Source organism: Equus asinus, chromosome 24, assembly GCF_041296235.1.
Source record: "Equus asinus isolate D_3611 breed Donkey chromosome 24, EquAss-T2T_v2, whole genome shotgun sequence".
NCBI lineage: Eukaryota > Metazoa > Chordata > Mammalia > Perissodactyla > Equidae > Equus > Equus asinus.
In genome coordinates, this window is record NC_091813.1 from 56,417,756 (window position 1) to 56,441,520 (window position 23,765).

Sequence of the window (23,765 nt, forward strand, 5' to 3'; positions counted from 1 at the left end):
TACTAGAAATGTAAATTCTTAGCCCCACCCCTGACCTCCAGAATCACAAACTCTAGGGGTGGGCTCAGCCCTCCAGGTGTATCTGACACATTTGAATTTCCAGATCCACTGTTTGATAACCATGGCTGCATTTGTTAGTAGCATTCACTTAACAAAAAGCTATGGTTATTTTTCACAGTTCTGAGTTCCAGCTAATTGTGTATGTCATATTTCAGCAAATAAGGCTTAATTAGAATCAGAGAGAAAGCTTTCAATCTACTGAGACATAAATGGATAAAGCTAAAAACAGAACATGGTTGTGTTGATTATACTGTGTCAACTTTTCAATATAGATGACAGTAATATTCTGAATATTCTGTTCAGATGTTTGTGATTGAGATCCCTAAAGGATGTGATGTGAAATCAAATTCATATCACACAAGAATTATTTTTACGAAGGAAACCAAATCATTGTAACTTTGATGTTCTCATGGAGATAGTAATCGGCTCCATATCACAAAATGTTTTGAATAGTAAATAGCAATATAACAAGTATCTACATACATATGTACATACATATATTTGTTTATTTTATTTATAGAGATTTTAGTTTTTTACATTTTTATTATAGCTTTTATACTTCCTAAGTTTCTTGAATTGTATTAAAAACAAATAAAATATCAATGTAATATTTGCCATTTCTACCCCTACCTTGCATAGACTGTTAAAAAATTAAATGGTCATATTCAATGAATTAAAAAAAGAAGTGAAAAAGTTGACAGTAAAAAATATTCTAAAATATTGGACACACAAAAGACAAAAATCACAGCAGTTTAAAATTACGTATATGAAAGAACAAATAGCCTGTCTACATCTATATATACTAAAGAAATTTTGAAAGTAACATCTGACAAAAAATAATAAAATCTTTGAGCTGGCTTGGTGACATAGTGGCTAAGTTCACACACTCTGCTTTGGTGGCCCAGGGGTCACAGGTTTGGATCCTGGGTGCAGACCTATGCACAACTTTCAAGCCATGCTGTGGCAGTATCCCGCATAGAAAATAGAGGAAGATTGGCACAGATGTTAGCTCAGGGACAATCATCCTCACCAAAATAATGATAATAATAATAATAACACTAACAAAAAATTTTAAAAAACAAAAGAAAATCTTGACCCAATATAGGCAGAAACTACTTATTGTGTAGTATGTTGGGATAAGCAATAGATAAGAGATCTTAAGGGTTGGGTCTGGTTCTCACTTGGACACTCATTTGCTGTGGAACCATGCATGGCCATTTAACTTGTTTGGTTCTTCTTTTCCAAAAAGAAAAGAAATGGAGAAAGTTAGATTACATGATTTCCAAGATCTCATCCAGGTCTAAAATGATATATTTACGTTAAATATTAATTTAAGTCTAAATAATAAATCATTTAAAAATGTTGCAACATTAATTCCTCTTGAGTTTATTGTTCTTTAAGAAGTCTGTTTACTCAATTCCTGATAGATTTTCTGCTAAGGAAGAATGTTTAAATCTAAGGGCAGATTAACAAATCTTGTTTTTAAGATGAGTGAGTCTGTTCTAGATATAATATATCTATTTACACAGCTTTTTAGTACAGAGCAGAAGTTGACTCTGCTGTGGATATACATTTCAGCCAGAAAGAGCTATCTAACAGGCATTTTACCTTTTAAATTGACTTGAAGATTAATATCTAAAATTTGTACCTTATATATTGAATAAGCAAGCCATTTGAGGGAGACAAGAAAATATCATAAGGACTTTTATGGGTTGCCTGAGTCAGCTCGGAAATCTTATTACATTTTACTAGAAGCCATTGTTACTCAGCTATATGTTTTATGAGGTTTTCTCATCTTTTAATTATCAAAATTAAAATGGAAGAACTGTAAACGTTAAACATATAAAATACATTATAAAACTCCAAAAGGAAATGCTTTCTGATTTGTATATGAATTTGAGTAAACAAATGTTCTTTTTCCTAGAGAGATATTCACATACAGACATAGTCTCATTTATCAAATGTATGGTATAAAGTACTTGGTTGAAACAAAAATATATTATTATTTACCTAATATTCACAAACATATTTTTAGAGATTTAATGGAGAATTATATGAGGATTAGCACTACTTATGTAGTCCTGGAAATCAGGGAAAGAAATTACAATTAAAGCTTTGAAAATTGTGTGGCTGCCGACAAGTGGAGTAGGCCCACGCCAGGAACCCAACCTGCACTGCTGAAGCTGAGCACAGAGCTTAACCACTGGGCCACAGGGCCAGCGTGCCCCCCAGTCTTCTAAAAGCCATTTGGTAAGCAAGAATTGCCTCTGACAATTGGAACTAAATTTCTGGGAAAACTTTTATTTTATTTTAGGATAGATAGGTGTCCCATAATTTTATAAGCAGTAATACTTGGCAGTATATTGAGATAATATTTAGAAAATTTTTTCAGGTTTACTGTATTAGGGTCTGTGGTTATGTGGCCTCCTAGATACATGAACCTAGTGAAATCTGTATACAGAAATGACTTTTTCATCTTCATTGGCTTTATATTGTGCTAAATTTTCTAGGCACGGATTATTTTGTTAAATTTCTTGAGACTTACTTCAGTAAATTTCTATGGAATCTTTTTAGTTATTCCAGTATGCTACCTTTGACCATTCTCTTCTCACGATCCCTCTTAGACAGTTGTATTTTACTTCGATTTGAGTGCAAATCCTTGATGTTCAAAGGTGTTTAAAATGATATTGATGAACTGTTTAGCAGCAAATGTTTCTTTGCACCATGATCAGGTATGAGAAGTTAGAGGAAGTTAATATAGAACCAACAGAAAAATAGAGGAGATTAGTTAGAATCATTACTTTGTAGTCTTTTTTTTTGTATGGAACTTAATATAGTACTGACATCACACCATGATTATTCAACTATTCAATCATTCATTCAGCAAGCATTGACTCAGGATTTAGTACACGCTAAGTACTTTAGTCTGCCAAAAATATTTAGCCTATTAGGCTTACCTACTAATTGAAACTGAACTCTTATTGATGAATTTAATTCTGGTGACAGTTGTAGAAATTAGATTTGGTTGAAGTGCCATGCTAGGAACATCTCTTTCAAAGGCAATGGAAAAGAATATCAATTCCAGACATCACACATATTATTTGAAAAGTAGGGGAAGAATAAACTATGAAGGGATAAACAGGCTTACTCAACTACTAACCCACATATCTTTCTAAACAAAAATGAATATACCACAGGAAATTCAAGCTTAATAAATCCAAAATTGAACTCATCATCTGTTATTCTCTCTTGCAAATATATTCCATGAATTGGTAAATGATATGACATTCCACCTACAATTCCAACCAGGAGACTGGAAGTCATCCAACGTTCTTCTCCATGCTTTGCCCTCCCTACTCAGTTGTCCAGAGTCCTGTTGATTACATTTCCTAAATACATCTTTACTGTACTTCCACTTGTTCTTTTCCTCTGCAGTTTCTGCCTCCATTATGACCTCAAATGTATCAATATCATTCCCCCACTTCCTTTCTCACCTGATGTCCTTTCTCCCTTCTTGCCACCTTCAAGCATACCATGCTCATTCGTTAAGACTCAGCTCAGCTGTTTTCTCTCAGGAAGCTTTTCTTGACCTCTTTCCAGCATGGGTTAGAGGCCCCTAATCTGCACTTAGCATCCTATATAAACCATTGTCCCTGTATATTGTAATTATTTGCAATACTTGGTAATTATTTACTCATTTGTCTTCCTCAAATAAATTGTGAAATTCACTAGGCAGAGATGGAGACTACTATCTTTGTATTCTTAGTACTTGTACGTTGTCTTACACATACCTAACAATAATTGTCTTTAATGAACAAGTGACAACTCTATATACAAATAGAGAGTTGCTCTATTGAGACACACACTCTAAATACACTCCTACTAATGACTCATCAAAGATACCAATAAAATATTTGGGAAGAAGTAGCAAAAAAGAGAGAGTTCTTTTAACTTTCTGGTCCTTCACTAAAACAGATCGTTAACAGAAATCTTCCATTTTTTTCTCTACATAAGAGATTCTTCAAAATTGTGTTGTGATCACCTTGCTTTGGGATATGTGAAAATAAGACTTGTGAAAGATTGTGTATGAGGGAGTTCTTATTAATTTTGATTATGGTTATTTCACCTAAGAAAAGGAGAAAATTTTTCCATGTTCAGGTGTGACTACTGAGTAGTTTTGGCTGAAAATATAAAATGCATTGGAAATCATTTTCAATTGATTAGCACCACCTGCACAAGCATGTTTTAATCATTAAGATTTACTAAACTATATTACCTTACACACCTCTGCATCACATCCTGATCCTTTAGATGGGTCTTAGGCAAAAATGAAACAATAAGAAATGAGCCCCCACTATGATGTAAGCCCAGTGAGATTCAATCCTTATTTTAAAGGTTAGGGCATTGGAAAGGGCATGGGGTGGGGATGGAGGATCTGTGAGGAGAAGGCACAGTAAAATGTCTGAACTCTGATGGGCTTGTCTAAAGCAGTCAGGCATGGCCCCAAAGGAACCACTATTTCCACCATGTTTGTTGTTGGTCACAACAATCTGAGTTCCTGAGCTTGAGAAAATTCCGTTCTGAAACCAGAGATGTGAGAATTAGAAGAGACGGTAGTTAATGTTATTTCTTTTCTTTTCTGCTACACCCAAATCAATAGTCCCATTTTCATTCTTAAGATATTTTGTGATATTGAGAGCTAAATTTGAACAACATATGAAAGAAAAGGAAAGATTCCTTATGTTTGTCCACAAGAGGCATCTGAAACATTTTGCTCAGGAATGTGATTAAATTATTGATTAGCAATCCTCTTTTAAGCTTCTCACAAGTGTGAAAAACTTCATCACAGGCTTCAGAATTATTTCCATATACAAGTATTGTTATGTTTAACTACAGAATTGAAAAGCAGAAATGAGCCTTTGAGCTAAGAACACTGTTTTAAAAACTGGATGATATATGGGGCTGGCCCCGTGGCCTAGTGGTTAAGTTCGCGCGCTCCGCTGCAGGCGGCCCAGTGCTTCGTTGGTTCGAATCCTGGGCGCGGACATGGCACTGCTCATCAGACCACGCTGAGGCAGCGTCCCATATGCCACAACTAGAAGAACCCACAACGAAGAATACACAACTATGTACCGGGGGGGCTTTGGGGAGAAAAAGGAAAAAATAAAATCTTTAAAAAAAAAAAAAAAAGAATGCAGAATGTATTTAAAAAAATAAATAAATAAAAACTGGATGATATATTGAGTGTTACAATAGTATGAAAGCATGTTTAGTCACGGGAAAAAGAAAAAAAAGGAGAAGGAGAATAGATTCAAATAATGAATAAACCTAGCATGTTTTAAAATAACCAAAGATGATATAAACTAAGCAGTACGTTAACATGGGGGAAAACTGGGTTCTTGTAAATTTCATAATATCCTATCAGAGTAACACAAATTAGCCTGGAAACAGAAATGTTTTTAATAGAGTTGACTTCTTAAAAAGCAAATGTCTAAAAAGCTTCTGAGTTTTTCTTTTAATTTAAAGGAGGCAGACTGTCAACTTCCTCTGTGGCAAGTAACAAAGCCTTCTCTAGTGAATTACTTTTGCCGTCTGAAATTCAATTCAAATCTCATTGCTACCAGTTTCCTCAACTAGTTTTCAGATTGGATTGAAATTGGGAAGGAGGACTTTCAGTGAAAATTTTACTAAAAGGACAAAAAGGAACATTTTTGATTCCCATAAGCCACAGAAGGAAGAAAGCCATTCTGAGGAAAGCCAGAAAATTAAAAATTACGACTTTCTGAAACGTATACTATTGAAGAAATATCTAAATAGTGGCTAAAAACTCCTTGTTTACACCAATGTATAAGTAGAGGTTAATAATTTTAAACGAAGCCATCTTTATTCTTCCTTTTTCTCTTAATAGAGAGGACTTTCCTAGGATCTGCAAAGCATCGGTCTCTTCTTTCAACCAGCTTAGAAAAATTGCACATGTCATAGACTGATTCAAAAGCTACTAATGGGACTGGGCTTGACTGATTGAATTGACTAAGAAATATTGTCTCTCAATCTCTAGAAGATAAATTTAATAAGAAAAATTTTCAAGACTACAGTAGTGAAGTCACCGTCAAAAATTAGAGATTTTAGCACATACTAGTTAACATTCAAAGATTAAGCATGAAAAGGGTTGTATCTTTTTTCCATAAAACAAAAATTGCTTTCATTTCTGTAAGCCAAATGGCCAATGATTGTGTCTTTCAGATTTGAATTACTGTACCAAATTTTAATTCTGGAAAGTTGTTTTCTCATGGACTTATTAGTATGATTTATAGCTAACATATTAAATGTTTATTTTGTGCCCAGAACCATGCTAAGCCTTTTAAATGAAATATTGTAACATTTACAGTAACCCTCCTGTGATCAATTTCTCCATTTAACAAATTAGGAAATAGGCTTCCAGACCCGTGTGACTACATAACTAACCTCTTCCTACATTTGTTCACTCAAAAACATTTACTGAGCTCTTACTATGTGTCAGGAACTGTTTTAGGCACAGGAAATGCATGAAATAAACCAACAAATATCCCTGCCCTAAGGAACATATAGTCTACTGCCCTGCTTTCTTAGTAATATCAGTTAGATCTGTTATCTAAGGATTACTTTAGGCTTCCAATTCAAAATAGGCGTACCACCACTCCAACTTCTTTTTTGTTCTCCACCCACCCTCACCCCCCATCATCTCTATAATATTCTGAGAATAAAATGGTAACAGTATATCGGAGATTCTGAATTTGGCAGTAAACTACATCCAGGATATGTTGGCAGGAGGGAGGTATGCTATATTTTAGGTTATCTTGAAGTGGAAAAGGACAACATGTGATATTGTAAGTCTGTCACTCACTGCCTTAGAAATCAAATTGAGTATGTGAAAGGAATCACTGATATGTTGAAAAAAGCCAAGTCATCCTGTCTATGAATTTTGTAACCTGGGGATGCATTTGATCTTTATGTTAGCACTTGTAACTTGGGCAAGATAATGGAACCTAAATCACAAGATCAGTATGAGGTCAAATTATCTTCTGTATATATGTGAATAAACCCTCTTGATTAACTGATTAATTGCTCCACAATATTAGTTGTTTTTTCATTTGCCAGGATTTGGATTAGTAGGCATTCAACTAACATATTAAAAATCATTGCGATTTTCTTGATGCATTGTAAGTTTCTTTGTGGTGGTAAACGTGCCATATTATAATGACATATACCTAGTGGCTACTCAGCAAACATTAGTCTATGATACAAATGGTGGTTGACCTGCTGCCTCAAAGATTTACATGGCTGTCTGTAGGGATACTTATGAAGTATTTATCACCACTGGCACTTACTCAATTTTCCACATCAGCATAATTTTAATACATTTTTTATCCTGAAAGAAAAGGTGCCCCCTCCCAAAGAATTTACAGTAGAATTTTCCGTCTTCTTGTTTATGGGAAAAAGTAAAATAAAATTTTGAGATAGCAATGTCTGGGTATCAATTTATTATACATGTTAGCATATCTTTATTGTTCTAATTGCAACACACTTGAACATTGTTTCTAGTCTTTCTCATTTAGTTTTTCTTTTTTTTAATATAAGTTGTCACTAGTTTTTTAAAAATTCTATTATCTTTGCTCACCTGCTTCTCCAAATCTTTTAGGTAACCAGGTGTAAAACATCATTTTTCACAATGTGCTCAGCTAAACGTTGCTATTATATTACAGAAAAGATATCATGGTTGAACAAACTGAGAAACAGTGAGGGAAAAAAAGTTCAGCTGGTTTCTTTACTGTCAGACTTCCCTAACGTGTTCATATGTATGATGAATTCCAAGAGCTTTTTCCAGACTTGTTTAACCTCAAAACTCTTTCATGTTCCAATAATTATAACTACTCTTCTATGCAAAACGCTTTGCAAAATACAAGTGCAGAAATAGCTTATTTATACTGCACGACATCATTCCCCCTCTACAATTAAAAAGAAAAACTCTACAGCAATATTATTGACCATATAATTAAAAAATTATATGATTTTTTTAAAGGAAGAAAAACTTATTTCAAGAGAAAAATTAAAAGTGGTATCATATGAACCTGGGGAAATATTACACAAATAAACTTAAGTAGCAAAGGAGGAGATCTATGTTGGAAAGGAAATGGTTTGATCTCGGTGGTAATTAAAAAAATGAAATTCTCTTAGGTGTTATAAACATAAACCCTGTATCTCTCAGGTCTTTCCCAATGAAATTAGCGTGTGCTTTAGTTTTCAGCATTTTTCCATGCATTATTGCCTTTTATAGGTACCGTAACCCTGTAAAATTGTAAAGACGATCGCTGTTATAACTCTGTTTGATAGAACCCTTTAAACTACAGTTTCTCTGTCACATCTCCCTCTCTTTTCACTCTGCCATGCTGTTTTCCTAACCAAATACATTCTCTTTTGCCTTTCTCAGACAAGATTTTAAAATAATAGCCTACAATGTACATAAAGTAAACAATGTATATTTTCTGGCCCCAATTGCTGACCTCCAGTGAAATGCTTCAAACTATAGTAATTTGGTTTTCCTCCCCTTTGGCTCCACTGAAACTGCTCCTAAGATCATCGATGACTCACTATTACACATTTCAATGAGTACTTTTCAGGCTCCAGCTTACTGAAAATTTCTGCTACATTTGACACTTTGACAGCTTCCTCCTCCTTGAAATTCTTTCCTCTTCGGTTTCCGAGACAATAGCTTTAGCTTCTAAGACAATTACCCTTCACTTTTTCATTTTTTTTAACTCCTTCGGGGTCTCCTTCTCCTCTATCCACTCCTTAAACATTCGTGTTCTTTTTGGTTTGCTTCCTCAGTCCTTGGTCCTTCTGCCTCATCCCACTCCCCTTGGTAGACATCAGTAACTCTCATCTTCTAAGTCAGCATGTCTTTGCTGGGAACTTCGAAATCTACTGCTGTGTTATCTCACCAGGTGCCTGATACATATACCCAAAGGCACATCCCACAGATAGGTACCTCTAATTCAACATGTCTCTCCCCTGCCACTACCCCAATTAGTTTATAAGTTCTAGGAGGACAGGAACCTGACTGTGTTTACGAATGTATGTTTGCGTTGACCATTTCACCTAGCATAAAATAACTGCTCAACAAAAATTTGTATGGTAAATATGTCAGAAATTTACATAATAGATATAGCTTCCTTTTTCTAAATCTCCACTTTTGCAAATTCTAATCACAGTAAATGATATTACTGTCCACATATTATTCCAAGACAGACCTGGAAATTATGCTGAACTTTTCTCAGCCCACTCCACCCCCAAAATGTGGTAATTTTACTTCCTAAATACTTCTCTAACAACTCTTTTCTTTCCCTTCCTACTAATGCTCTAGAAAGGTCTTCAAATAACTCTAGAGGTATCAGTGTGATAGTCTCATCCTCCAGAAAACTGATTTCTGGAAACTGCTGGCATCCTCTTTATCTTCAATCTCTGTGATTAGCCAGAATGAGTAACTCTAATGTCTAATTTAGTTGTATCTCATTTTGCTTTCACATGTTCCCAATTTCCTTTAGGAAAAAGGACCTAACCCTTACTGGGGAAGCCATGCTTTCTGTGCTGTTCCTCTCAAGCCCCACCTACTTCTATGTTCCACCCACATTTGATGCTGAAGGAAGGTGAAATAAATCCTTGCAGCTCTCGGTGTTCCTCACTGGTTCCCACCTGTGCTGTGGCTTGTGCTAATCTCTCTGTCTGCACCCCCCTGCCCAGGCTTTCCTCACCTGGCTAACCTTTACTTATCCTTTGAGACTACTCCTGTATCCTCTCCTTTGGGAATTTTTCCCTGAACCAATAGGCCGGAGAAATAGAACTTTCCTGTGTTCACAAAGCATGCTTTGTACAACGTTTTCTTGTTTGTTTGATTGACTTTAATTACTTATTTCTTTTCTGTTAATATTAGCTCTTTATTTAATGATCTTTGCCTTGATACAATATGTTTCTTGAGAGCGTGTTATCTTTATATCCCTAAAATCTAGCAAAGTATTTAATATGTTGTAGGAATTCAATAAATACTTAGTGAGCTAAACTTAGCCATTGATCTCACCATAACTTAGTTTAGTTAATGAAATTGAGGTTTAATTATTTATACAATTTATAGGAGCTCCGCATATCTAATGCTTGCTGGTTAACTTAAAGGTATATATTGTATTTAAATGGTGTGTGTGTCTGTGAGAGAGAGAGAGTATATATTTTTTCTCTTCCATCTATCTATTCTGTCAAAAGATCCAGTTAATAAAGTTTATATATATTTCTCTTGCAGGATATCACAATGTATTTGTTTTACATAATGACAGACAAAAATTGACTAGAGTAAACAATTAGAAGCAACTTCTTTAAGTAATATGGGCCAAAGATCTTTGATGACTGATAAGCGTGAGTGTACACTGCTTTTCTTTGGCTAAGTCTTTCATCGTTGTGTCAATACTTTAGCCAGCTAGTCAAATATAAAGACAGTATATATTCATCTAGCAAAATGTGGGTTTATTTATTCTTTTTAAGCTCAAATGAAGGCACAGGTACACCCAGTGCCTGTTTGCCTATGCTATTTCAGTGGAAAGGAATGCTTGTTTCTTCAGTCATTTCTTGGATGACCAGAGTCCAGAAATCACCATCAAGTGAGCCAGTGGATGGAAATGTCAACCAGTGCTTAGCAAGTGTGAGGACCTCACTGCTAGTTAGCAACCATTCAAAAACATAGGTCCACTTTAAATTAGCCAAGTTTGTCATAAGAGAGAAGCTTGATGTTTCTGTTTCCTGGAGATAAGAACAATAATAGATGTCTATGATCTCTAATAGTACTTCTTAAATTTTAATGTGCGTCCTATTGTTGACTTGAGGATCTTGTTACAGTCCAAAGTCTTCTTCAGTAGTTATCAATGGGACCTAAGATTCTACATTTCTAACAAGCAACGAGGTGATGCTGTTTTGTGGACCACACTTAGAAGAGCAAAGTTATAGATGAGAACCTTTTATAATTTTCTATTTTCATAGCTCTTGAAAGCACTTTCACATACATTATATCACATGATTCTCACCATAAGTCTGTTAGATTGTCATGGAATGCATCGTTGGTGGTAAGCCTATTTTATAAGTAAAGAAAGAGAGACTCAGGACTTAAGTGAGTTGTTGCAAATCACTCCATATCCATAGAGCTCCTCCCTATACATCATCCTGCCTCCGCTGAACTTTCACATTTAAAAACCTGCCTCTGCAAGTTTTACATCACAAAGCCAAGACACATGTCAAAAACAGATTTTTTTAACAAAATTGTCAGCCAATGTCTTCTTTTCTATAAGGATAATTTTGTCGACCTGTTGTGGCTATGGTGGCTTTTGAGTGATTCTCTGTCTCAGAAATTAAAGACTACACAGCTCACAGCAGAGATAATACGGGGGCTTAGATGCAAAGGTAGGAGAAATCCATTCAACAAACATGATACCATATGATCCACTAGAGGAAAACATGTGCTAGCAGACCAGGACTGGAGCACTCATGGTGTGTGTTTATAGGCAGAAAACAGGGGGTGGGTGGGAAAGTAAGTTGCCACGATTGGAGGCAAGGTAAAAGGTAAGATGTTTTTGATATAGGCCTGAAGGAAAAGGAAAATATCCAAAAGACAGTGAATAGACAAAAATACATAGAACTGATGATCTTTTTAAAATGTCTGTATGTGTGTGGGAAGGGTGATGGTGGTGGATTAGACCAATGGAAACCACATGAGGAAATACACTGGGGACAGCGTAATGTAGTGGCAATTAATTCAGCCCTGTTCCCTACAGATAGGCATTTAGAAAAGATGACTAGGGTAAGCTTATGGTAGATCTTTGAAGAGGAGATGGAAACAAGGTGATTAAGTCATGGATTTGTATATTTGTTCAGGCAAGAGATGATGAGAACCAGAACTAAGGTCTTACCAGGAGAGAAAAAAGAGGAGAAAATAAATTTGGAAGACACATAACTTGGCAACTACTACGATGCTGGGTTCTGAAAGAGAACCAGAAACTGTAAATGACTCAGAAGTTTAAGTCAATGTAACTGAATGGTGAGTCATGAGTTCCATTTCTTTAGATAAGGAACAAAAGAGAAAGATGATGGAAGAGACATTGAGTTCAATTTTAAACCAAATGAAGTGCAAGCAGAATAGCCATGTGAAGACGTTGATTAGATGCAGTTAGAAATGCACTTATAGAACTGTGAAGATTTTGTTCATGAATATTAATTTCCTTGATAAATAAGAAAAATAAATTATTGCTTATTCCTTATGCAAGTCTTTTTTGTTTTTAATTATATTACCCTTTATAATTAATATCAATTGCTTCCCACAAAGAACACTTAGCTCTTCCCCAATTACCTAATGAAATGCATATTCTGTTTGCAGTTTTCATTGGGCGGCAAAAAACGTAGAAATTTAGTGGCTAATAATATGGTATGTCAAAAATAAGTAATCGTTATCATGTTGCTCCAGTATTTAAAAACATAGTCATCTTTAGTTGTTTTATTTTTAACAGTGTGGGTTAAATGGTTTAGTTTTTGCAAAAGAAAGGATTTTTTTTTTTAGAGTTAAGAGATGGTGAACATGGTCAAATATTGTCTAGGGGTCAGCATAACATAATGCAAGAAAATCATCCCCTGGATTTGGCAGCAAACATGTTAGTGGTCACCTTATCAGAAGAGATTTTAGGAGAAAAGATCAGGCAGCAGTAGCGCCCTCATATGCACTCAGCTTTAATTTAATCTATCCTTTCATTATTCCCTCAAAGCTCAGGGAACATTTTTTCTTCCTCATAATTAAGCTAATTCTCTCCACCTATAGTGTGCCTCCCAGTGCTTCCCATATGTGGAACAGTTCCCTCCTAATTAACATCTCCCTCTGGATTTCTTGCTCCTCCTCCCCCTAGAATACTGCTCCCACTCCCAAACATGAAAACAGGAAACGTGCTTCACTGATTCTCCCTGCTGGAATATAAGATTTTGCCTCCCTTTAACAACAAACTCCTGAAAAGGTAGTTTGTGCTCTGCCTCCACTTATCATTTATAAATTCCCTCGTTAATTCCTATAAACTGGTTTCTACTTCCACCACTCTACTGCAGTCCTCTCCAAAAGGTCACAAAATGACAGCCTTTTGTCAAATATAATGGCTTTTTCTCAGTCATCATGTCCCTTGACCTTTCTGAGACAGTAACACTGCTGACGTTTCCACTTTTTCTTGAAAGCGTTGCTGCTTTGGGATGCTAATGTGCTGTATTTCCTGATCTTCCAGGTACGGCTAATGTTTATCAGTTCTTTTACTTTTCCAAGAAGCTGCCCTTCATTCTTTCCTCTTCTCTCTCCATGCTCCTTTTTCTTGAAGAACTTCTGTTCTCCTTTGGCTTCTTCCCTAAACCTCTAAACTCATGGGTATGAAACCTGGTCTGAGGGTTCAAAGTGAATGTTCCCAATTTCCAAGTGTCTCTAGGATGGCTCACCAGCATCCACCCCATCTGCATTTCCTTCGCAACTTCCACATTTGAGCACCTTCTCCATCCTTTCATGCTTGAGACTTTGGAGTTACATGTAACTAGTGTCATCAATGTCTATTCTTTTCCTGTGAAACAGCTCGACAATTACAAAAGGAGTGACACAGTACAGATGGTATGACTGTGTTTTTAGAATGTATGTATTCATATAAATGAAAGAATATATGTTAACAAGATGATAGTAGTTTTCAATGGGTTGTTAGGTTCTCTGACTTTTAAAAACTTAAGTCCTAATAATTCCACACTGAATATTAATCATGGCTATAAATAATCTTGAAAGTAAACAACATTGACTTCCTCATTGCTCTGTCTCTGTACCAATTTCTCCCACTTCTGTTTTATGATACTCAGATTACTATAAAAGGCTCTTGGTTCAAATCCTTGATTGAAAATTCTTCTATAGGATTTCACCCTCCATGCCATTATAAGACATAATACCACTTTCTTTTCATTCACGTGCTAAACATCCAAACTTTTTACTTTGGCCTCCTAGGCTCCCTTTCCTGGATTTCCAGAACCACTCTCGTGTGGCCACTGCAGCATTCTTGCCAGCTTCTGTTCCTTATGTGGTCCCTGGAATCTCCTTTAGTCCTTGGTCCTCTCCTCACTGTCTCCTGCTTATGTTATGCTCATCCCCGCTTCTGGTTAACTGCTAAATAGAGCTACCATTTACTGAGCCTGAACCAAATAGCAAGCAACAACTCCATTTCTTTTAACAACACTGCCAAGTGAGTATGACGGTATTCATTCAATAGATGAGGAAATTGAAGTTCAGAAACTTTGAGTAATATAAATCACACACCTAGCAAGTGGCAAAGAGAGTCAAATTCATGTCTTACCACTATAGAGCTAGCACTGCTTCCACCATGCTTTATATCATCTCCCTGTCTCAGCTGCTGTTACACATTCCTAAAACCCCAGCTTCAACCCACCATCTCCCTGAAGTTTTCACTGATTGCCACAGGCTGCAGGGGTGGCTTCTCTCTCTGGACTCCTAGAGCACTCTTCACTAGTACAATGAATTGTCTTTAGCTATCTTTCAATAGTTCATGTCTATGTCCTTGGTTACACTATCTTGGGATGGAAACAATCTCTTCACTTCTTTGTAAATTTTGTATCACCAAGCACAATTCTGGACACAAGACAATAATATTAGCATAACATGTGTTTTCAATAAATTGTTGATTAATTATATTTTTAAATAAAATATGACATTAATGCTGATTTACCTTTCCTTTAAGGAAGTTAAAAATAATTATGAGAAAAATATACATAAATATTTAATGTAAACTAATAATAAGAAACTTAAAATGTGTATCTTACTTTTTCTATTATATTCCAATAGTAAATAGTAAAATAAAGCGTAAAATACAATGTTATGCCTACAGGAAGGGGCGACACCATGTACATTTTATCTGATCAGCAAGCTTTCACAGACATGAGTAAGAGCGCTAACAACAAGAGAGCAATTTCTATAAGTAGTTTTTTCTTTTCTGAGATATATCTAAAACTCAATTATAACTTTTGTTGTGAAGATTCAATATATCATTTTATCTTTTAGATGATTTTTTCTTACAGTTTAAAATTGCTCATTTTTCTACTTAGCTTCCTGAGAATGCATGCTTTCAGATTACAAAAAGTCACTTAAAATGGTTATATTCTTTCATTAAAAATAAGAGAACACAGATAATTCCTTTTGCTGTGTTGGCAGTACTTTCAAGAGAAGTGACTTCATAATGTGGGTTAATATTTAACACATACATAGAAAGGTGAAACAAGAATTACTTAAATACAGGTTAAAATTTGTGAAAATGAGTATATGCAAATAGTTTAAGACCAATGATATGAATGTCTAATGTACGTAATATCATTTTCACTGTACGGAGATTTACAGACGGATATAGATATAGATCTAACCTTCTTTCGTGCATATATAGATATAAAGATATAAATATCTTTATATAGATATAAAATATTTGGAATAAGATTAGCCCTAGAAATATTGTAATTAATTGGAATTTTCCTTGAGATTTTTAGCTTTTTTTCCGGCACTTTCCTCTATTCTATGATGTTCCTTTTTCTAACTTTCAACGCGTGTCTTGAGTACCCACCTAATGTCTTGAATTTCTTCCTTACAAAACCTGTTTTAAGAAGTCTATTATAAAATATTCCATCTTTCAAATTAATGGCCAATAAGCCAATGGATTACCTCTACAAAAAATTTTACATATTTAATTAGTAGAAAGGAAAACTGTTGAATCTATTAGGTTGAACCATATGAAACTACTGTTTTTGAGGTAAATATGGTTGAATATAGGTGATTTGATAAGGTTCAAGCAATTATAAGGATAAATTTTAGAGATTTGTCATGATCTGGCTGGAGCCTCAGAAATTCAAGTTGTCTCCTTAGTACTTTGTAAAAGGGTTCAACTGTCCAGTAGGTAAATAAGGAGCAGTATACGCTAATGGTTCCCGCACTTTGATGAACTTATCCAAAGTCTGCTACCAGAAAATGAGTCTACTTTAATTTTAGCATACATTTCAGTTTATTGCTGATTACATTTAAAATACATGGGGAGCGTGCACCAATATTTTTTCAGTTTTAGACATCTCAAGGCTTTACCCAGCTCTGATTGTAAAACCAGCCTTGTTTATCATTTTGTAAAGCTTACAAAGTGTCCTTACCTGCTTTGGATGTCTTTTCATCTTTTTTAATTTCCAGATCTGGGGCAAAACATATACATACACACATACAAACAAATAGGGAAAAAATAAGCATTTGAAAAAAATTAGTACTAAATGGATTAATAGGCAGATTTAATAGATTGTCTTATTTGTTCTCAATTTCAATTATAGTTACATAATTTTATCTACATATAATAGAACATGTATTCTTAGTAAATTATAAAGTTACTTAAGCTAAAGGACTGATTTTAAATCCAGTTTGCTAAAACATTTCATGCTAATCAAGTAATTTGGCATGTTGTCTTTAATAACAGCCCATGTCTTATGATTCGTAAGTTACCTAAGGACTGAAAATAAGGAAATTAATAAGAACTGCTCAGGAGAAAAGTGTTGTAATCTTCCCTAATTTGACCAATTTAAGGAATTTTCTATTTTTGATTACATACACTCAATTCATGGAGCTCCACCTGGTGGTTAATTTAATAATTTCAAAGTGTTACAGTTGTTTTTTATCAGGATTTGTTATTAATTTTGTAAAATGAATTAAAATGGCTTAAATTTAGTATAAGAATATAAAGAACTAATAGATAAACTATTTTGCTCTCTTATTGTCCTAGGACAATGGCTTTTGTCTAGAAATTCTGCATTATAACTTAAAATCAGTATAGGATAAATACGTAGTTTTATAAGCTATCCAAGTAATACTCGTGGCACCATCTCAACTAATGTGATAGTTGACTACACTTACCTGTTTCCCAGTCCTTCTCTTATTTAAACAACTTTGCCTAGGCCTTAGTTCTCCTCTCTTGGGAAAAAGTCTTGTTTTGATTAATCAAAGGGTTCTGATACATTACAGTTTTCCTCCCTTCAAACAGAAGAAAACCTGATCTCATAGTTGGGATAATTATTGAGTACAGACTGTGGGTCAGGGATTGCTGTAGCCAGCTTTATCCATGTTTTAGACTAATAGAGTCTCATTTTCTGGAGTTACAACAAAAAAAATTAAGTGCAAAATTTCATATAATAGAGAATTACATAGCCATTCATACCCTACTTCTTGTAATACTTGAATGCACATCCTGTAAAAAGTGATATCAGTGTTATTACTGCACTTTGACACTCCCTGTCACATATTCTTCTCTTTTCAGTTCACACATTCACTTAACTGGGTGGGATTAATGCTATTTTAGTGTTTTCTAAGAGCTATAATGTTATATAAAATTTTGTTATATAATTTTTAATTTAATTTTTGTCTATTGTTTGTATCCTCTCTTTATATTTTAAGTTCCATACAGGCAAGAACTATGTGTTCTTTACTACTCAAATGTCAGCATTTGAACAATATCTGATACGTGGTATATGACCAATAAATACGGTTCAATAAATGGATGAGTGAACAAAATGGTGAATATAGAAAGATCAAATGCTCCTTCTTGTTTATCTGCAGTCCTAGAAGAAATTGACCTATCTTGTGCTTCTAGAACTAGAGATAAAAATTTGATGTCCTAGGATGGGGCTCATAGGCAATTGCTCATCAAGTGGAGCTGTCTATTTAAAAGAGCCTTGCTTCTCCCTTCACACGTGGCTCTCTTCCCTGTCAATCACATTGTCATTGTAATCATGAAATGAAATCATTTAGCCTTTACGTTTGTCAAAAGATCTTCTGAAAAAAATAAAATCGTGGAAAATATTTTTATCAGCTATGAATATAATACAACAGAACCAGCTTTGGTCATGTATACAGAATCTTATAAGCACTCTGATGAATGAACATTCACTACCCACGTGATAGAACTATTGACTTTTGGTGCTGTGTGAATACTGCTAATAAGATGACCTCACAAGTGATGAGTTCTTGGGAAGTGTGAAAAGGAAGTTTTTGGATGATGTAATGTGGCTTTAAAATCAATCGCACTTGGTAAGTTTTATGACATTGGGCGTTACTTAAAACCTCAAGTCTTAATTTTGTCACTGCTAAGTGGAGAAAATCATGTTGTAAAATTGATATGAGATTTATAAGCGATGTATGTAAAGAACTTAGTTATTTTTAAATTATGCTCATAAAAACTTAAATTACATAATCTGTCAAGGTAATTTTCTTTTTCTCTTATAAAATTGGGACTTTACCCTTGAACACACAAAGCAGGAATTGATGTCAGAAATTGCCAACAGATTTCTAAGGTGAGCATGTCTTTTACTAGGCTACTTGGTCATTAATAACTCAGAGCTTTCATTTTGTAGATGGCATTTCTATTGAAGGTTAAATCTTTCATTTTCGAGTCATATAAGGAGCCAGAGAGAGAGAATGGGAACTTTTATTTTCACCCCATCTTTACTGTTTACATTTTTTTATCATTGATTATTATTGTATAATAATAAAATTTCTGGTTTCCATAAACATTTGTCACCAGAGGCCTTCCTTTTGGGCTCCACATACAAGCATTGCAGAAACATGGAATCAAGAAATCCCCATGCGGAGTTGTTGCGGCTGACAGCCTGCCGTTCCATATGCAGCACTGACTTTTCCAAGCTGTTGATTTCACGTATAAAATGTGAACTGATGATAGGTCTGGGGAGGGGAGTTTCATTAATGATTTTTCCGTGTCATTAACATGATATGCTTAAGTAAACCAGGCTGACCAAAACTTCAGTGTGGTGTGTGCTTGACTCAGAGATGGGCTGCCGTGCAGAGCAACTCTGTTTAGAAGTCTCTGCTTTGTCTGCATATAACAAAAAGTAAGAAATATACACAATATATAAATCCAAAGAATGTGTATTCTTTTAAGAATGTCTCTATTTTAAATACTTTGCAAGGTAGAAGTAGAATATCACTGATTTTTCCTTTCCTACCATATTTTGTTATAATTATCACATTTTCTTTTTCAGCGCATAGAGGTCTTATATGTCTAAGAAAATATACTAACAATGATTATTGCTTGTGCTGCCAATGATATTTTGTATTTGCTACATGGTACACATTAGTAAGTGTGTTATATGCCTTATCTATATTTTATTTATAAAATATTAAATACTCATGTGTTTATTAGCTCTCTAACCCCAGTAGAGTATAAACTTCACGAGTGGTGGACAAATTTTTATTTTCTCTGCTGAATGATAAGGCCCAGATCAGTGATATGCGCAGAATAGGGATCAATAAGTATTTGTCGAACAAATGGACAAGTAATCTTATATAATCCTCACATACTACTCCTATGAGGTAAACATTTTATTACACCCAATTTACAGATAACAATACTGAAGCTTAATAATTTGTCTAAGTACATTCTCCTAGTAAGTGGCAAAACTGGTATTTGACTTCTAATCTTTCTCCAAATCCAAAGCCTTAAGCACTCCTAACACACCTCTCTAACTGCCGTTGCTACAAATAGAGTGAAAAGCTTTTAAGCATCTCATACATGAAAACTATATAGTAAGCCGCATTCTAAATTTTACAGGTAGGTTGTATTTATCTAGGTTATATTACGAAGACAAATTACTAATGAAGTCATTAAGATTGTAATGGACATGAATAATAGCCACTGAGCTTTCTATTTTTTTCAGCCAGTTGTTAAATCATGAACCATATGAATTAGTTTCCTAAATTAAGCTGGTTAAACTAAATAAATAGACTAAGCATTGATCGAAAATTGACAGCTATCTCACATACTCCTGGAGTAGTATTCAATATTTAATGACCTGGGAAGATTTTACATTTAAAAGCAGGTCACCAAATATTTTTGTGCCATATACAAAGGAATTTTAATAATGTTATCCCTAGTCAATTGTATGTGAGTTCTGATCTGAGAGAGTCTGGAAAGCAGGATAGCTAAGGAAGCCGGTCAAACTGCCGTACGTGAGTCCCAAATCCCCCTCAGGTGGCTGTGTGATCTGGATAAGTTAGTGTTTCGATTTCCACATTAATAAAAAAAGGATTACGATGAGAATTAAATGAAACACTACATGTGAAGCACTGAGAACAGTGTCAGATACAAAGCAAACAGTATATGTTAGTCTCTTTATTGATATTTTAAATTAATTTTCTTAATTTTTCCACCATAATGTTAAAGAAATCATATTTTAAATAAAATATATATTTTTAAAGGAAACAATTAAAGTTATATTTATTTTAAAAGTATCATAAATTTATTCTGAATCCATGACTTTTACATTATTTGAGTAATCATTTGGATCTTTTGCTGAAAATCTGCTACTACTACCACACAGACACACATATACGTTTACACAGTTTACTGTGGTCTTAATTATATTATTTAAAAACAAATGGGATGCAAAACACACACACACACAATTATAGACACAGACTTCCACATTTTGCTTTCTGCATGAAGCTCTCATGGATGAGATGGAGAACTCCTGTCATTCCAAGTAGCTTGGCTTCAAGATTTGGAATTTGAGAGAATCCTCACTGAGCTCATGTTTTTTTCTCGAATATACTTTAAGAAAAATTGGTTTTGCAAGTAGTCTAAATCTAATGTGAGAAAGACAAGATCTGTCTGTCTTTCACTTGATTTGCAACTTCATCGGTTCAGACTTCCAAAAGAAGAAACTGTCCTAAATTTAAGGTCACATAGAGAACCACAACCTGACATCCCCTACTCTATAACTCTTCATCTTAGCTGTGTGTACACTTCTTTCCTCCAATATTCTATGGACTGTATAATATTTTCCTTCCTCTTATTTAACCATGTCCATATGGCTTTGAGACTTCATGCATTCTCAACGCTATCATTTTTCCCTTGAGTTTCTAAATCAGTACCATCTTTGTTCATGAACTGAGGCATCCCTCCATGCATAATAAAGGGGCAAGGTGAGGGCGTACTCCGGTAGCTGTCAGCCTCACCCCATCAAGGAATTACAGAGGTCATTCTTTGACTGCATTTGGAGAAAAACAGACACAAATCAAGCAAACAAAAAAAACCTCAGTTTGAAATTTATTTCCTTTATTTCTTAACCAAATGATCAAATGTGAGGCATCTGAAACTCTCTAAATTTCAATTTTCTCACCTTATAAGATGGGAACAATGATAATTAACTGATGTATCTGTGGCTAAGATTAGGTTGGATAATTTAACAAATACTTCCTGAACACTCATGTACTAAAATCTAAATAATAGATATCTCTTGATTGGATAAAATAATCTGATGTGTGTTGTCTCAGGCTGTGAGGAAGGCCACCTCACTTGTCCCCTTTCCTGGTTCTTTTTCAAGAATTGGGAGATTTTCCAGGACAGGAATTTTATTCTGTTCATCTTTGGAGCCTCAGTGACTAAACTGTCCCCAGAATATTACACCAGCACTCAAAAATTCTTATTGATACAAGACAATTTAAAAGGTGGTTTCAAAAATGCCAGGAAAATCAAATTTATGAGCTTCACTTTTAGGTGATTTAGGCTGAAATATGAAGTGGAATCCTTACCCTGTTAAGTAAAGCCTTACAGAGATGGGAAAGCCCATTAGAACTGACATAGCCAACAGTCGACACTGCAGTATGTTATCTTCAGGTTTTTGTTTCTCGTTTGTCCCAGTCAGTTATAACTATCCAGAGTAGCTAAGTGAACTAACTAGTTTATAGCTGGTTATTTCAAAGCTAAGATAGAGTCCGAAGCTACTGAGCACAGTGGTTTTATCCATAACACATATGCACACACACAAACCCACCCCCACACACATGTTCTCTCTCTATGTCTCTGTCTCATCCCCATTAGGTCAACAAAGAAAAAACAATTATGCTTTGTAAGCTTCTATAGGTATAGTTCTAAAACGACTCTAGTTTTTAATGCAAGCCCTTAATTCATGGATCAGTGCTTTATGCCCAAGTCCTGATTCCGCAATCCTTCCTTGGCAAGATTCCCATAGGAGTTTAACGCTCACAGAGAAAGTTTGCTGAGTGGACACTAAAAACACAGAATGAGCCAGAGGACATTCTCTCTTTGCAGCACAGAATAAATGCATACATTTTTCCTGCCTCGTTCTGTCATGATTTAATTCTTGTGATCCTTTGTCCTTTGTATATGCTAAACACAATGTACCACATTTCTGAGATCGTCACTCTGCCTTTATCTACTCTTTCTTTTATGCCTCGCTACATGTGCCTCATTATTTCTTCCTTTCCTGAAGCTTCCCAACATGAAGTGTTCACATCGAAATAAGTAAGAAATAATTGGAGGAGGCTGCACGTATCGTAGGTTGCACAAAGATTAGTCAGTCAGAACAAGGCCCTGTGCTGTTATCTCAAGGTGGCAGGATAGCTGGCTGGACATATTTCAGGTAATGAGTCAGTTGACTTTAAACCGTTCAATGAGTTCAGAAAGTTGTACAACCATCACTTGTGATGGTAAATAAGACATTCTTTAGTTTTGCCTTATCAAGAGAAAGTCACTCTTTAACTAGACTCTCATTTGTTTCTCTGGGCACCAGCATTCATTTTCTTTAACTTGAAGTGAGCATAATCAATCAAGTTAATAAAAGCTTATAAGCTGTAGGCATGGATCATCCTATATCTGGTTCAAATATATAGAAACAATAGACAACCTTATATGAAAATAATACATGTAAAGTTATTTTAAAGTGAACAGGAAAAATGAAAAAGTTTATTATGACATTTAAAAAATTTTTCCATCAAGGAGAGAAGCATATTAGAACATTTGCATAAGGTGGCATGGAGTGACAAGGAAAGTGGACATGCAGAGTGACAGTGACATTCTCTCATTCTACTCTGCCCCTTTTAATGAGGGCTTAAATGGAAGGAATACCGGGAAAGGAATATTGGGGCTCTACATTCATAATTGTCCATATATTTCACATTCATATAGTTTCACATATATTTTCATAGCGCATTCATTTTTTTGGAAGAAGGAAATAATTCACAGTGCTTGGGCACGTTAATTTTGTAAAGCCAAAGGTTATAGAGAAAATTCTGGCAACATCAACTACTTTTCTTACCAACACATAATCCCTTTCCATTCTATCAACCTGGCATTTTGGCGTGATGGGCACAATAAGAAAAGTGTTAGGCTGTTGGAGTGAAAGTGCTACTGTTAGTGGTACAATTTTCACTTAAACAACTCTTCAGGAAATGAGTAATCATGGATTGGTAAAGGCACCTACTACATTTTATGCTTTTGAATCCTGATTGGTCTTTTTTTAATCAACAAATTATCTATAATTTTCCTCCATTCCTACCAAATACAACAAAATTATTATGAGAAAGAAACCCTTGATGTTAAAATAAGTTTTGCTAATACATTCCAATACTGAAGACAAAAGGAAAGGAAAATTATTTTTAGGTGCTTTTAAGTCTGATACTAGTAACTAATCTAGTATAGAAACCTTGGATAATCATTTAATCTTTGTGCATCAATTTCTTCACCGTTAACATGATAGTAACAATATTTTCTCCATAAAATACCTCAAAG

General features: G+C 34.8%; 1 protein-coding gene across 16 annotated transcripts in view; it reads right to left on the minus strand.

Annotated features, from left to right (window-relative positions):
* Window positions 1–23,765, minus strand: part of TRDN (triadin) — a 387,867-nt gene that overhangs the window by 58,449 nt on the left and 305,653 nt on the right. For 14 of the 16 annotated variants that reach the window (XR_011497622.1, XR_011497621.1, XM_070496108.1 and 11 more), the window contains one exon: window positions 16,330–16,368. The exons of the other annotated variants lie outside the window; for them this stretch is intronic. Coding sequence is in view for 12 of the 14 variants with exons in the window: in XM_070496108.1 (XP_070352209.1) it covers window positions 16,330–16,368 (39 nt within the window). In the remaining 2 variants the exon portion in view is untranslated. The remainder of the gene's footprint in view (window positions 1–16,329; window positions 16,369–23,765) is intronic. 16 annotated transcript variants of the gene reach the window in all.